The 17003-nt window shown below is 45.3% G+C and overlaps 1 protein-coding gene across 1 annotated transcript in view; it reads right to left on the reverse strand.

Annotated features, from left to right (window-relative positions):
- The window catches only part of PYGL (glycogen phosphorylase L), a 41817-nt gene extending 26182 nt beyond the window's left edge, over positions 1–15635 (reverse strand). The window contains exons 1-5 of the mRNA XM_065404246.1: positions 15590–15635; positions 14873–15131; positions 11680–11781; positions 8805–8883; positions 7372–7475 (exon numbers count right to left, since the gene is read on the reverse strand). Of these exons, the coding sequence (XP_065260318.1) occupies positions 7372–7475; positions 8805–8883; positions 11680–11781; positions 14873–15115 (528 nt within the window). The 5' untranslated portion in view covers positions 15116–15131; positions 15590–15635. The remainder of the gene's footprint in view (positions 1–7371; positions 7476–8804; positions 8884–11679; positions 11782–14872; positions 15132–15589) is intronic.
- Between the last annotated feature and the right edge of the window lie 1368 nt (positions 15636–17003).

Here is a 17003-nt window from a genome sequence, read left to right on the forward strand (position 1 = left end):
TTTTACAACAGCTGGAGTTGTCCATCCATTTTCTCCATTCAATTTGACATGAACAAAGTTACCAGATTCTAGACCTGGCAGTTCTCGGCGTGATGGCTGTTGTAGAAGTGTTCATAAACTCCCTTAGCCTTTTTATTCAACTGGACTACTCTCTTCACGTCTGTCCACTTCGGAGACAGAACTACTGTTCCAACTTTGGAAAAGAATCTGAGTTGCCTTCGGCTTCCCCTCAGGAGTTGTGCTGGTCTATATCCAGTGGCTGGTGGTGGTGGTGATCTGCAACTCAGAAGAGCAAGGAATGCATCTTCCTGCTGTAGGATTTTCTTGGCTGTCTCGGTCTCTCCATTCACTTGTGCCTAATGTAGGCTGCTAGTAATATGATCAAAATCATATTTTATTCAGAAGGACTTGCATTCTGCTGCAGTAAATTGTGGTCTGTTGTCCGTCACAGTTGTTTTGGAATACCGAAGTGAGCAAAAGTGCATTTCAGCTTCTCAATGACACTGCAACATGTTATGTCATTCAAGAATATTCCACAATGACCAGGTAATAATGTCCCCTGAATCTGCATAAATCTGCAACTAGTCTCTTCCAAGGTCTCTCTAGTAGGGGTGTTTGTACACTGTATAGTTCAGCATTGTCTCTCAACTTGCTTTGTACTGGATCTCCTCTCAAGAGTCCAATATCATCAAACTCCCCACTGAGTTCTTCCATCTTTCTCACTAGGTCCATCATGGTTGCCTGGCTGTCTTTGATCACTCACACACTGAATGCAAAGCTTTTGTCTTGGTAAGTTTTTTCTGTGCTGAACTGGCCCATGCAGTTCAGATCCAGGGCAAGTCAGAGCAGTGCCAGATGACTTCAGCTCCAGGAGGGGTTGAAGTTGATTGCAAGTCCCTTCTGAGGTGACTGTGATGTCAGTTCCTGAGTCAATTCAGAAGTCAATAATCTTGCTATGAATATTCAGTTTCACTCTCCAGGCAGCCTCTATGTCAGCACAAGCGATAGAGCCCAGAAACAATGGCTCCTGATTGTCTGTAATGAGAGTCAACTCCCTGACTGCTTTGGTGCACGAAACAGTTGCAGGAAATACGGACATTTAGCATGTATTACATGGTGTGCCTCTGGCTGGACACGCATCATCTCTTGGGATAGGACTTTTTCCCCAGACCTGGTAGAATTTGTCCCTCTTAGCCTGGGAGTTCTCTCCCCTTGCCTCAGGGGTTTTATGAGAATGACTTAACACTGAAGTGTCCATTTACAGTTTCTAAGCTCATTTTCAGTTGCTCTAAGAAGTTTTGCTGTCTCCGCAGCTCAGCCTGCTTTGCTCTCTGTATAGCTGTGGCTCTCCTTTCAACGGTCACTGCTGAGAGGTTTTTCCTTTCTGTTAACCCAATAACCAGCCTCCATCTCATGGTTTCATGCTTTGCATTCCCAAAAATCAGTTGTCAGCCAATGTACGCAGAGCTCTTATGAAACATTCAACATTTCTCCTGGTTCTTGAATTCTCCGATGAAAACATGCTCTTCCATAAAGTATGCATCAAACATAGCCAGAACCCTTTCACGGTCATCTTTACTGAAGTCAGTCACAAAGTCAAAGGATTTAAAGATCTGCTCTGCTTGCTTCCCCGTAGCACAAATTAAAGACGATACCTGTATTATCTCCAGGTTCACTGTGGCGTTGGTGTGCAATTCATACTCTTGTAAATACAGCTTAGTCTATCCATCGTGACGGCTTGCTAAAGCTGAAGTTCTCTGGGGCATTGAAGAGTGGCATGTTGATGAGATCCTGCAACCTTTGTTGCTGTTTTCCTTCTATTTCTGTTCTCAGTTTACTCCTGACACCATGTCACGTTCCTGTGCCAGATATGGCCTGGCTACAGAGCTTGCACACACCAGATGAGTTCATCATAAGATGCTTTAAATACATAGGAGTAGAGGACAGGGCCATGTTAAGGCAAAGCAACCAAAGAGTTAGGAACAAAAGTCACCGCCCTGCTGTTTAACTAAAGAAGTTGTAAACTGTGCACGCTGAGGAAGGCAGGTCTGGGTGAGGTTCCTTTAAATAAGGCATTTTACACACTGTGCCACCTAGTGGCTGACCAGTATATACAGGTTAACATTCCATTACAATTGGTTTAATCATTTGTTCACATGGCTCTTGGATGAGGCTTTGTGGCAGCTGATCTGTAGATGCACAAAGAGCTGCCAAGTTCATTAGCTGGAGAGCCTGATTTCTTTGGGAGAATCCACGCACAGGAGAGTTGGAGAACCACATTGTTCAGAGATTCGGGGACAGATTGTCAGAACAGAGGCCTGAAGATTTTCTTTAAAAATGCCGAGTCTGTGAGCTGATGTGCAAACTGGGCATCTAAAATTCTGTGCGTTCTCTGGCACAAAGCCTGACTTGCATGTCCAGTTATGGTAACTGCACATGAAAATTCAAAGACACTTATACCCACACCAGGCATCTCTAATCTGACCCTTAATGTTCACTTTAAATAAAACTAAAAGACTATAAGAAGAAACATTTAGGATATCTTTACATGGTTACATTTTTAATTTCATGCAACATCAACCAGTAAAAGGCTTTATTTCAAGTTTTTTAACATCCCAGTAACTGCTCATGTTGACAGTCATAGGTTAGCCTGGGCATCTCTGTTTTGTAATCTCTACATTGAACCCTGGTTATCAGTTTGCAAGATCTTCAGTTAATGATTTCCCCAATTTCAACAACTCACTTGCTTAAAAAAAGATGTTGAAAGCCAGGTCTTCCACAACAATTCAAGACCGTACAGCTCCAAATATATCAGAGTATTTTTAGACCTATAAGAGCACTGGAGCTCCATGAGAGGCAGATGACCATTGACAGAGAAGCATTCCTTCGAATATGCTTTCTTCTAGACAAAGATTATTATAATAGTCTAAGACCAGATCTGTTTACAAGATAATTGGTTCCCTGTTTGCTCACTAACTCAACTGGATCTTGTGAGTGTGATGAGACAGGAATAGATTTAATCAGAATTTAAACCTCATCCTGGAGACCTGCTAATGAAGCAGGTTGGCACCTCAATGAAGAAGTGCTGCTAAATGGAAGAATATAGATTAGACACCGTCTTAATGCTGCTGAATTCGAGCTGTAGAGGAGACAGCAATTACATACAGGTCATAGGAGTAGAGGACAGGGCCATGTTCAGACAAAGCAACCAAAGAGCGAGGAAGAAAAATCATTGCCCGGCTGTTTAACTAGCAGCTCTTGAATAGGAAAGAAGTTATAAACTGCACGCTGAGGAAGGCTGGCTGTTCATACAATTAGTCACTGCTCCCTGTCCATGAGTCAGATGGAATTCTGTATAATAAACTGCAGGGCGGATAAGAGGCCATGCCAAACATGAAATGTTGACTAGACTTTAAAATAAATATATATTTGTATACAAATGTTCCAGGGCCATTAGAAGAGCTGGATACACAGATTTATGCTAATAAAGGAGAGTTTCAGATTACAGCTCCAGGTGAAAGCTTAACACACAAGAAACAGGAAGACTGGAGCACTGCAGCTAGCAGAGGACAGCTAGGCCTGTCACAAAGAAAGGACTTTCCCAGTTTGCAAAGAGCCAGAAGCCTGGACCCATAACCCAAAGGATTGAAGTTGTCCCCTGCTAAGAACGGGCACCTTTGAGCTAAGGAGCCAGGAAAGAACCTCCTTTCTTGGGGGATGGGTGGGATTGGCTTGGGTCTTTCCATCTCTAACCTCCATCACCTCATTTCCACTCAGGCCAGCGCTCACTGATATTTTGTCCCTGCAAGTGCATCTTCCTTTCTCCCCACCTCAGCTTTCTCCTTTATGGGGTAAAAAGAAAGGGGGGCTTCTCTGTCAGAGAGACCCAAGAATCTTCTCCTTTCCCTCCTTGTGGCCCTGGGTCGTCCCAATCCTTCTGTTGGAGGTCAGTCGATGCTGCTCCTTAGCCATGTAAAAGTAACCCTTCCCCTGCCCCAGGAAGAGGTGCACTGCCCTTATCACTCTTCCAATTCCACTGCCCAATGAGCACGAGACACCACATTCAATCCCGGCATGGGTGGGTGCAGCTTCCAGTGAGGTCAATGAGATTTATGCCTTTTTATATTATGGCCCAATTTGGCCCCAGGACTATACATGGCTTCTCCAGCATGGCAGTGCCACAATTCGGCATCTTCCCTTGGTGCCGTTCCTCCACCGCACACTACTAACCAAACCCCACAGTTTACAGCTACACATTGGCATCTAACTGCACTTTAACTGCAGTGTGCGCACAGGTTTCAAATATGGGCCAAATAAACGAGCCATTTATTATTCAAATACTGCAAAGTTCAACAAGGAAGCGTCTTTTGTCAGCCCGGAGTATAATTTCAGAGCAGCGAGGCAGGAACACCTCAGCCTGGCCAGTCACTGCTGCACAGATGATTCATTTGGGTGAACTCAAAGGGCCCATTGTTTCTCCGTGCAACGCAGCTATGCCAAAATATGCTGTAAACAGATTAGTATTCTGCAAGCACCAACCAGTCAACGTTACCAACCTACAATACTGGTGTCCAAATAGAATTGCATTTGTCATTTGCTAAACCGTTTCATGCTTTTTGGGCCAACCCTGCGTAACAGAGAGAAGGCGGGTTACGTGGTTAAGGTACTGGACGGGACTCAGGAGACCTGGCTTCATGTCCTGGCTCTGCCATGGACTCCTTGTGACCTTGGGCAAGTCATTTAATCTCTCTGTACTCCAGCTCCCCATCTGTAAAACAGGGATGGTACTTCCTTTCTGCCACCCTTACAGCTTTAGATATACAAGGCAGACAAACTCTTCAGGGCAGTGACTGTCTCTTACTGGGCGCGTCTCCATGCCATGCCTATTACAATGAGGCCTGTTATAACTGGGCCTACAAATTTACCCTGACTAAGCTCAACTGCTAAGAGTGAGTGAACGTTCATAAATTGTCACAATGACCTATATAAAATTGTTTAAAAGAAGGATGCAAAAAGGAGACAAAAAACAGATGTAATTTAGAAAGGTTTTTACTAATGCCACTCAAGGACTGTGTTAAAATTATAACTGGTAAGGTTAAAAAAAAAAAAAATCCCCAAACTAGTGTGTTCAAAATTAGGCCTATTGGTGAACAAAGTAAAGAGGATGGAGTATTCCAACCACCACTCCGTTTAGGGGTTCTCACAAAGAGAAGACTATTGGGAAAAATTAGTAAAAGCAGCAGCTGTCTGCCAACAAACACTGCAGCAAGCCTTATCATGGCTGCCACCCACACCAACCCCTGGGACCTTGGACCTTCTTTGTCCTAATTCTGAGAGACGTCCTGATCAGACCAGGCCACAGAGAAGGCCCCAGATGGCGTTGTCGCTGGCTAAATTCCAACCACAACCTGGGATGTGAGACTTTGTCCCCTTTTCCCTTCAGTGTGTCCTTTTCCTTCCCCACCTTATTTTCTTTCCTCTCTCTCTCCTTTTGCCTTCTGTTTAATAAGAGTCTAGCTTAGCCAGCCAAGACTGCGTATTTTACAACATTGCTGTAAGCATATGACCAGAGTGGCAACTAAAAGCAATGCCATAAACATGTTTGCCCATGTTTGGAGGGGCTGATAAGTCTTCAGGGCCTGTGTTTTTCCAGCAGGGAGATTGCAAGTGAAAGTCAACGTCAGAGACAGAAGCTGCATTTTCTATCTTGGCTGTTCTTTCCTTTCCCCTTTTGTGTTTGTTTTGTCTCATCTTCCAGGAGACCGGATTGGGCTTTAAACAGCAAGGACAGCTCCAGCCCATCTCAACAAACTTTTGTTTCTTCACCAAAAAGGACAGTTATTACTATGTAAGACTTTGTCAAACAAAAGTGGGACGGGTTTATTTCTTTAAAAAAAAAAAAAAAAAACCTCTCTAGCTAAAGGAAACAAGGGATGTTGTTAAAATGAAAGCCTTATTTAATACTTGACATTTCAAGTGATTTATCTTTAGTAAAAGGTTATAAGGATTTTTAATGGCATGTTTGCCATGGTACTAAGCGGGCTGAGGTCCTGAACCTAGTTTCAAACTGGTTAATTTTGGACAACGACTAGGTTATGTTAATACCTTTGACCCTGGCCCAAATATTCCATCTAAATCAATGCAACAGGCCCTGATTTCAGTCAGGGCCCCTAAAAACTATTGTAATACCAACCCCACGCTCCCCAGCAAGCTAGATTTAAAAGCTGCCGTAAGCTCCCTGAATTCCATCACATTTTGATGGGACAGGCTGGAATCTAAGGTAGCTTCATGTAGGTTTTAAATAGTGACTGAATGATTCAGGTATTAAAATTTAATATCAAAATAAACACCACCTGGGCTTCTGACTTTTTTTTTATGTTCGCCTCAGTGGTCAGTGAGCAGCTGATATTTGTATTGACACCACGGCTTCAACATTGTACTACTGTCGGGAGAAGCAAGGGGAGGCACTTTGAAATCACTGGAGAAGCAATTTGGTTAGATGGATTCTGAAAAAAAGTGTGTGTGCGTGTGCATGTGTGATATGCTGAAATTCCTGTCCCCTGGCTACCATTAAATACATCCTGCAAACTCACCTTCTTAAGCAGCTGAAACTTTAATAATTCTAGATTAAGCACATGTTTTTGCAACAGTAGAAACGTCAAATTTAGCATTTTTTTCTAAAGGCTTCAGATCCTGTACACTAGCCATCTAATGTAACAGCATGGAGTGCGGCCTGACAATGCATCAGGTTAAATAACTACAGACACAAGGGCAGGCACACTTCGGTTTTGGTCCACTGAGGCATTATGTGGTGGCTGCAGAGGGGTGGGTAGAAAGGATTCTCTCTGTCTTGACATGGAAATGGAACAAAGAGGCAACATAAAACTATTTGGGATGGTTGGGTGGGGATGGGGTTGTTTGTGGGGTTTTTTTTGGGGGGGGGGGTATTTTGCTGGAGGAATGACCCTCTCTTTCCCCATGTTACAAGCAAGAGTAACTCATGTTTTAGGATTTAAGGCATACTTATCAATAAGCCAATTGCAGGGGGCAGGATTTAGAAGAGCTTTTACAGGGGACGGGGAACACCACCTTCCCCCCCGCAAAAAAAAAAAAAAAAAAAAAAAAAAAATCACATTTCAGACTTTCAGGGCATGTTTCTCCAGTTAATAGAATGCTGTATCTTGTATTGGAGAACTTCACTGCCTACATTAATCTAGCCCAAGAGATCTAAAGTACTCAGACTTGGACAACACGTGATAAACTGGACAAAACATCTCAAGTGACCCCCACCCCCAGTGGCGGTGTTTAAAGGACGCATTCTTTTCTTCTAGAAGGAGGGGAGGGAAGCAGCAGGGTTCTGCTTATGTGTACCTGCCATCCATCTCGGATCTTCTGGTTGAAGATTCCATATTCGTATCGGATGCCATACCCGTATGCAGCAAGCCCAAGTGTCGCCATTGAGTCTAGGAAGCACGCTGTTAAGGACAGACAATTTAGGGACGTATTTAGTGACGTTTCCCATGATGTTTTCATCAGCCCCCAAAAGCAACAAGCTTACAAAGCATCACAAATATAAAAACCACAGAGCTCCCTACTGCGCACTAAGCTGAATGGTACATTTACACAGCATGCATATGCAGGCCAGGCTTAGAGACCATCAGTCAATCTCTGTTCCATTCCACGTCTTCCCGTTGCTCTAACTCCTTGTCTGCATAACACGCATCACCATATACAGCCTCCCGCATTGTGTATATGGCTCCAACTCCATGCCTGCCACACCACACGTACCACCTCCCATGCTACGGAACCAAGTACTTGGAGGACTAAACACACACCAGTTGAAAGCAGGTGTGGATGGGAGTCAAGATACAGTTGGCCTTGGAGAGCGTTCTGAGTAGACAATGAAGCCCAAGGTTGATCTGATACTCAAGCAACTGAGGATCATCACCGGGGTCTGGAAGTCAGTCCTGCTTCCTTTTCCATCAGACCCATATGCAATACTGCACCAATACGAGCCAAGAGTATTCTAGGCCGTCCCTCCCTCCCTCCCCCGACATGCACCTTCCTCCAAAACAGTCCTGTGCTACAGACAGCATTTGCAGGGCCACTGGTTCGACTATAGCAAAGTCATATATCTGCATGTCTGTTATCCTATTATTCGGCCAGTGTCTCTACTTTCTGGAGTCAACATTTTGCAAGTTACAATTAGTGCCTGGCTGAAGAGAGGAGATAGTGAGCTTCTGTGAAGGAGAGGCCAGACTGAAGATGACAGGTGGAGTCCAAGAGTGAAACAGACTATATCTAAACTATTTGGCTGACAGCTTAGTGAATGAAAGGAAATCATTTTTATTAGGGGAGGGGTGTGAGGGAAAGGCAGGGAGATCACCTAGATGGGACAAATTAGTGCCCTACATATTAAACTCATTTTCCTACCACCAGCATTGTCCACAATGTTCATGATACAAGGCGGCATGAGCATTTAATTTACACTTATAATTAGGCAGTTATGTGCTGAGACTGCTCCTTATTATGCTAGTTGGGATGACTATGGTGTTACCTTGTCTCCCCTTGGTTGTGTCTGCTTGTGGTGTCTCGTCAACGGCTAAGATTGCAAGCGCTTCAGGGCAAGGACTGTCCTTGTACTATGTGTGTGCCAGCACCTGTCACACCGGTGCCCTGGTTGGAGCCTAAGTACTACCACAATGCAGGCAGACAAGCGCTCCTAGCGTTCATGGGAAGAATGCCAATATGGACTGAACTGCTTGGTATGTTCTCAAATCATAACGTCCCGGAAGCTCACTTACCAGCCAGTCTTCCAAGACCTCCGTTGCCAAGGCCAGCATCCTCTTCAATGTCCTCCAGCTCTTCTATATCCAGCCCTAGCTAAATATACACAGAAGAGAGATGAGCTCTGGTGCTCTTGAACTGAGTGACAGAATGAACATTTACAACATCCACTCTGCCACGAGGGAGCAGGAGAAACATAGGAGCGAAGATGCAAACAGAGCTATTGGAAAGAACCCATTTACAAGGAGCTCTGAACACAATTCATTCAGCACTGCAACATCATCCCTTGTTCCTATCCTGGCAGGCAGGTGCTCAAGAAGGAACTTGTTTATTGGAGTCCAAGCTTAACCAGACTCCTCTCTGCAGCTGTAACAGTGAATTTCCCCCAAAGCACCTTTGCTGCCCTACCCATTCCAGGCACTGTGGACAATAGCAATGTAAGCCCCTCATCCCCAGCCCACTTGCACTTTCTGTTCTTGAACTAAGGAACTGATTTATATAGCACCTTTCATCTGAAGGCGCCAACATGCTCATCAAAACTTCACAATATAGAAGAGAAACATTTCGCCCACCGGTGAAACACAGCTACTTTTGGAGGATGGTAACCACCTATAACAAGAACACTACACAAGAGTTCAGGATGTTAAATGAATAGCTTATCCACCTGAAACTACTAGGGTAACTGAGCATGAAAAGCATCAATACTTCATTGGTTGTTAGCCGGGGCACCAGGGCTAACACACTTATTCTTCCAAAGAGTGCCAGAGAATTTTTATGATCTTCAGCTGTCAGGACATCGGCCTTAGATCTCATTCAAAAGACAGTGCCTCCAGAAGTACAGTGCCCCCTCACACCTGGCTGTGGCATTGCTTTATTTCTGGCAGTATGTGTCACATAGACTATACTACTTTACAATTTTTGCAAAGGTTTCCCAACCAAATACAGACCAAATCTGATCCTGCATTAGATCTAACAAGGTAACCGCTCAACTCATGGTACATACTAAGAAGTAGTTTTAGGACACTGGAACTGGATTCTAACATGGAAGTTTGCTAGGCATTTTGGGGTAGATAAGTTGCTGTGCCTACGTATAGAAAATTTTTGAAAATGCTGTACTCTGTATGAAAACTCTGAAAGAGTTTATGCCACATGAAACTAGGCCTAGCAATCTATGGGGCAGGGACCTAGCATTTGCACTAGATTACAGTTATATTTCAGCATTATATTTTACAAAGAGACTTCTTTAGATACTATAGAAAATCCATTTAAGTTAGCACCTACTGCTAGTTAAATTATTAATTTTTAGTTATTGAGAAAAAAACCTAAAGAATATTTTATAAAATCATTATTACTCAGTTCATACCAATAATCATCAAGTACCAAGGCTGAAAATTTCCCAGAATAAAACCTTACAGGCCCTATCATCCATGTAACAAAAACACATTTAAACAATATCTTCTCCAATCAACCAGAACAGTACATTCCAGTAACTCCAGAGGTACATTAACATAAGATGTATTTGAACAAAGAATCTAAACACATTCCTCTTTGAAAACAAGTCCCGCACCTTACTGCTATTCTCTTTGTAGTGTGAAAGAGTGAAGTGAAAAATTCAGAAATAAATATGTTTCAAAAGGAGAGCCATTTGTTTGAAGGATATCCCTCCTGCTGTGTAACTGCTTAAAAATGCCACGCACTAGAGAGCATACTGTTAACAAGAGTACAAGGACAGTGAAGGGCAGAATGGAATAAAGCCACTTTCAAAACTTTGGAACGACAGTAGCGGTCGTACAATGATGAATGGTGGAACAAAGCCAAGCCATGAGTGGGTTTGCATTAGTCATCTTAAGCCCATCCTAAATGTTTTAGTTTTATGCCACTCTTCACTATTGATTCTATATAGAACCATCTAATGGACAAGTTTCTGTTTTTCCAAAGTTTAATAGTCTGATTTAGGGCCTGGATTTTCAGATATGCTGAGTACCCAAGACTTCCACTGACCTCAGTTAGAACTGAGAGAACTCTGTACCTCTGAGAATCAGGACCACAGAATTTTGAGACTCCAGCAAGTTGTGACATTAAGTGGATTCCATCTCTTTAGTATTAGGATTTACATGTCCATGGTATCAGAGCATATGTTTTACATACACTGCTGTACCTGGGTACTACATTTTCAGGTAGAATACAGGCTGATTGTTTATTGGCTGATTTTAAGATCACTTTCTGCATCATATGGGATCACAACCACAAGTATGAGTAACACTGCTAACTGCAGACCAAAGATAACCTTGGTCCACTGGAGCTGATGGAGTTATGCCTCCTTACACCAGGGAGGAACTTGGCCCAAAGCCTTGGAATATTATGCTCAAAACACAGACTAGTGTAATGTTAAGGTTTGAAGCTCTGGTAGTAATAAATCAATGTACAGCATGCCTCCGTTTTACTAAACAATCGTGAATCACTCTGGATTTAGAGAACACTTAATAGTTTACATACATGCTCTTGTTAGCTAAGAAGTAACTATTATACGCCACCTACTCTGCGACCAGCCCACAAGCCTCAGACAGCAGTGACAAGTAACATTTCTGTTCCTGTTAAAAGGGGAAGTTGAATTTTACCCCGAGGTTTATTCTGATGCTGAAATTTTGTAAATGCAGTAACATCCTGTCAACCGATGGTGCCAAAAGCAAAGACATTTCCTTATGTAGCCAACCCACTGAACACCCAGTCAGTTAACATTCTTCCAAGACCTTTACTTTGGCCATTTAAAACTGTGTCGATCAATTGAATTCTTGGTCTACAATATTCTCCACCCCCTGCAAAAAACAAACAAACAAACAAACCCTAGTGACTAAATATTAGTCAGCTAAACCACAATATAAACACACCTACCTGATAAATTGCCTCATCACAAGCATTCTGCAATCCAAGGTTTATCATGGTGTTCTGTAAGGTACGGCCCATATAAAATTCTAGAGAGAGATAGTAAACTCTCTGAAACAAAGAAAAATGAAAGCAAATCTTACTGAAACATGTAGAAACAGTCTCCTCAAAAATGTTCAAGATCTGGAAACATTATTTTGGCATCTTCTAAATCCAAGAGTAATAAAACCAGCGTATATCATCATCAATCAGGAGTACTCTTAAGTCTTTGTTAAGGTAACACCTTGAATAGAAAATCCTGATTATTAGCTGATGCCTTGATTTAAAATAAGCATGGCTTATGAATTTTTAAAGCCACTTTGGGCAGAGGGTGAGGGATCCTAACCCACTGATTTCACTTTAAAAAAAGGCATTTTCAGCCTTTAGGATTGTAGAGAGAACCCCACGCAGCACTCTCTTCCTGAGTCTGCAGACAGACCGCTTCAGGCCTTTTGCTAATATGCTGTACATGTAACCAAAGGAAAGGCTGGAACTAGGGTGGATGCTGGAAAAAAAAAAATATTATAAAGCATGCCATGTAACAACATGGAGGAAAGGCCTAACTACTTCCAACCCTGTGTTCTACAGCCTCACTGCTATTTTTAAACAATTAATGCTCACACAGGGAGAGGAGAGGGGCCTGGTAGGTCCAGGGTGGAAGAGGTTGAGTTTTGTTTGAACAAGGTATCAGAATTCCTCCAAGAGCCTTAACCTGTGACCGACAGTTTCATTGTATCAATGGGAGGTATGCATGTTCAGGTCAAGGGCAGCATGTGGCCCCATGTCCATTTATGAAACAGGTAAAATGTAAATGAAGCAGCCCTTTCAAATTAAACCAGGCTTTAAAAACGCCAAACAAGTGACCAGACTCCAATGCACAGAGTGCTTTTAAGAGCTACTCATGCTTCCTGAACAAAACATCTAGATATAATCTCCCTTGATACAAATAGTCTAAATAATACAAGTCTTTGTTCCCTGAAATTTAATTTCCTCCGAGGCTTGTTATTTTTATTGCAGTCGTGCTAAGAGACTCTAGTCCGGGATCATGGCTCTACGGTGCTAGGTGCTGCACAAAATGACTCAAAGACTTGTCCCCCTGCCCCAGAGAGCTCACAATCTAGGACTGTAACAGTATGCAGCAGGTGGGAGGCAAGGTAACAGTAAAGACAAGTACATTTGCATAAATGGTCACAGTAGTCACAGCTTCATGCCACTCGAGCCAATGCCTGCTGGTGATCTGTGAGCATCACAGCAGAGGTTGGGTTTAAGGAGGGATTTAGAAGAGGAGAAGGTGGCAGCTTTGTGAATTTTGACAGGGGGTTCCTTCCACATGTAAGCCACGGTGTGGGAAAGAGCGCAAAGGCGCGTGTCAAAAAAGCAGACATATGAGAAATCATCATTGGCTGAGCAAAGGTGGGGTCAGCCTTGTGATACGTAATTAGACTGGATCGATTGGGAGGGGCTTTCAAATGATGTCACAAACAGGATTACTGTTTAATCCACTAGCAAGCGCAGTTCTGTGTTCAGTATAAACCAAAGTGGACAAGCAATGACCCTAGAGGAATGTTAAGCCAATTCACTTGAGACTGCTTGATCTTTTTACTTCAGTCCCTTCCTTCTCAGAGGAGCCCGAGGGCTCAGAGGATGGACATGTCACACTTGGTCATGTGATACATGAATTCTCATCCTCCTCCGCTACATTTGATCCAACAATGCTCCTAGTTCCCACAAGTACCTAAAGTCCCTGGGTCTCCATGAAGAACATGTATGCTGCTAAAAGCCTCATCTACTCTAGAAAATTTTGAATGACAGGGCCTGGGTTTTCCTAGAAAAAAATGCCATCTGTATGTGCAATGCTGAAGACCACAGGAAGCACTACACAAGTCTCTTGAGATATGACAGTTGTCTATTACCTTTTCAATTTTGGTTACACATGTTCTGCACTTTTTGGTTTCTTATTGCCACATTATAAGGATCAGAGTTAAGAAATATAGCCAGGGAGTAAGAAAGATGTACTTTGGCTTGGCTGTCTTCTTCAGATGAAGTTCAGAGCAATATACGAAAGTGAGAGTTTATATATAAACAATTGTGAACCATGCCTAACACGGCACTTTCACAACGTAGTCATAAAAAGAGGCTCCTTATACTTTTGCAATGGCTCATGTAAAGTATTCCAAAAATGCTCAAAGAAAGTTTTAAACTCTAGTACTAAAGCACGTACAGCTTTGAAGTTCTGTCACTGCCAATTAGTTTTGCTTTTATTTTGAGCAAAATTGTCAGCTAGAGGCTGACTCTGGCCTTTTTGATCCCTTAAACTAATTTACCCTAAAAGGGTTTCCAGATATATTTGTTGGTAGACCAGACCCATTGGACAATACAAAAGGGGGCGGGAATACACAGGAAGAAATGCTGCGGTACAATACAGCAAACCACTTTCTTTCCAAGCGTTGGATATTGGTGTTTGCAGCCAAGTTTTGTTCAACTGGCAAAACAAGTTAAAGTGGCCTAGTTTGTTTAAATCCAGCTCCTGGAATCAGGAAGCAGATCACTTCTCTCCCTAAAAACATCTAGTTCCAGCTGAATGCAAAGCAAGAGCAAGGAGTGATTTAGCAAGGTTTGCTCATGAGGGGTTTAAGATAGGACAGTAATGTCTCCTCCTAATCTCCAGCATCTAGTCAGGGCTGCCCCTGTGCCAGACATGAAGTAGCCTCCCCACTCCTGAACCTTGGAGGGTCTTGAGCATAAACACAGGCACCCCTGGCTTGAAGTGGTTTCCGTCATATACAGGTTTTGCAGTTTCATTCGATGGCTCTCGGCACCCCCACTAGACAAGTTGTTCCAGCACTCCTGATGTTGAGGCAGAAGCTACCCACCCACCCTTCCCATAACTTGTGGGATTTATACAGCTGTCCCCCCGCTTGGGGACCTGCCCAAGGAAGTGGTCCCAAACTCACGGTGCCTTCCCCCTCCCCACTGTGCCCTGGGTACCTTGCACACCAGTATGCTCCCCTTGGCCCTTAGCTACCCACCTACTGAGTGGCCCTCCCTGGTGCACATCTGGGGCTCGTGTACCCCTGGTAATCCTGGACTGGGTTCCCTGAACCTTGGGGACCTACTCGCCAACAGACCCAGTGCACCCCGACGTTGTGCTTCCCCGGCTCACCTTGGGGTCCTTCTCGTAGTAGTACTGCTGGGTGCGGATCCACCTGCCCACCAAGTGGTCGCGCACGGTGTGCGCCAGGGCGAAGTAGTAGTCACGGGTGGTGGCCACATTGCGGTCCTTGACCAGGGTGAAGTGCAGGTGCCGGTTGAAGCCCTTCTTCAGCTCGGCCACATTCTCTACCCCCACGATGCCACGGATGCTGATCTGCTTCCTCTTCTCCTGGTCGGTCAGTGGGCGCGACATCTCTGCAGGCCTGGGGCTGCGGGGGGGGGGGGGGGTAGGACACAGGCTCAGCCCCGACTGCTCCCCTCCCTGGGGTACACTCAGCTGGCTGGGAAAGGGGGCCCAGGGTGCCTCTCACCCACCCCACGGGGGCTGGAGATGGGCTCCCTCGCCACCCTGCAGGGGAAGGGCTGGTTGATCCGGGGAGGGGACCCCTCCCTGTGCCCCGCCTATAAATGGGGGGAGCACCTGGGGATAGAAAAGAGCAGGGCTGGATGGTGTGTGGGGACCCCCACCCCCTCCAAGGGGTGCACGCAGGGTGCTTTGGGGGGGCGACCCCCTCCACCCCTATCCATAAACAGGGTGGGGGCTGTGGGGCGCGCCTGGGGACAGGGAAGGGCCCCCGTCCCCCACTGGGAGGCCGGGTCCCAGCTCTCCCCGCAGCCCAGGGCGCCCCCCGGGGGGATGCTCACCGAGGAGCAGGCGGCCACCTACCCGGTCTCGGGGCGGCTGCTCACGCGTCTGCCGGGGCTCGGGGAGCAGCAGCGGCGGCGCCCCGCCCGCCGGTATTTATAGCCCGCGGTTGGCGGAGGCGCTGGGAGCGGCGTGGGCAGCAGCCACTCGCGGCCGGGGCTGGCGGGTTCCTCTCCCGGGGGCTGGCACCGCGCTGTGCAAACAGCCGCCTCCCGGCTGCAGTCACTGGGAGGCGAAGCGGCGGGGCGGGACGCGACAGCGGAGAACCCCGCCCCAGCCTGCACAGACACACGCTGGGCTCTGGTGTTTGTTGGCTGAAGGACCCCGGGCCTGGAAAAGGGGGGAGGGGAGCGGTGGCCTGTTTGCAAGGACTTAGCCCCGCCTTTGAGCCTGCTCGGTGGCTTTTGTGGTGGGGTGGATTGGAAGAGAGAGGCAGAATCGGGGTGGGAACAAACTTCCAAACTGTGGACTTTTGCTCCCTGGAACAACAACAAACTTGCAGCTTGCTGAGGCCCTCCCTTCAAGGAGCTCTTCGCAAACAGTTCAGTGCACGGCCTCCCTGGAGCACAGGAAAGTGACCCAGCCCTATGTCGCAGAGGAGCGGAGTGCTTCTTCAAAACAAGCACTGTAGGCTGGGTTATTGCTGGCCTGGGCTTCTTGCCAGTGTAGCCAAGCAGGAGAGGCAGGAACAGGGGAGTATAGTTCTGAAGAAGAGCTCTGTGTAGCTGGAAAGCTCCTCTCTCTCTCACCAGCAGAAGGGCTGTGCCAATAAAAGATATTCGCTCACCCACCCTGGCTCTCCCAGAGCCTTAGAAGGAATTTATCTCCATGCCCTGAAATTTTAAAAATCAAATCCTCGCCCAGAGCTACAATTTAAGGAAAGAAACATCAACACTCCTTCTTAGGAGTATTTCGTCCACGCCCTCCCCTTGTTCTGCCTGGCCTGCTTTTCCTATAATTGGTCTGTGTGTTTAACTCCCATTGAAGTCGATGTGAAAACACTACAAGGCCTCACCCCGGAAATTAGAGCGTATCTTGCTTCCAAATATTTGTTGTCTACCTCCATCTTCACTTGAGGGCAAGTTTCTTGATAAAGAATGAAATACTACTTCTACTTTTCTGTTAACCTACAGCTACGTTTGTATTGACTCTCCAGTCCTGTGTATTATCGTAGCCCATCTCGATAAAGCCAACCAAATCAAAGAAACAGGAGTGAGAAAAGTAGACTGCTTCCCGTCCCGTCCCCGCCCCCCCGCCGCCAGCCCAAACTGTGGCAGAGTGTGGAGTAAGTTATCACTTTCAAGTGCCATACCAAGAAAACATATTTTACATCCTCCATGAAATAAATGCTTTAAGAACAGCTACAAAAATGGTATATAGAAAATGTGAATGAAAACATAATGGCTACACAATTCAGAGATGTGAAGACCACTAG

Source organism: Emys orbicularis, chromosome 4, assembly GCF_028017835.1.
Source record: "Emys orbicularis isolate rEmyOrb1 chromosome 4, rEmyOrb1.hap1, whole genome shotgun sequence".
Lineage (NCBI taxonomy): Eukaryota > Metazoa > Chordata > Testudines > Emydidae > Emys > Emys orbicularis.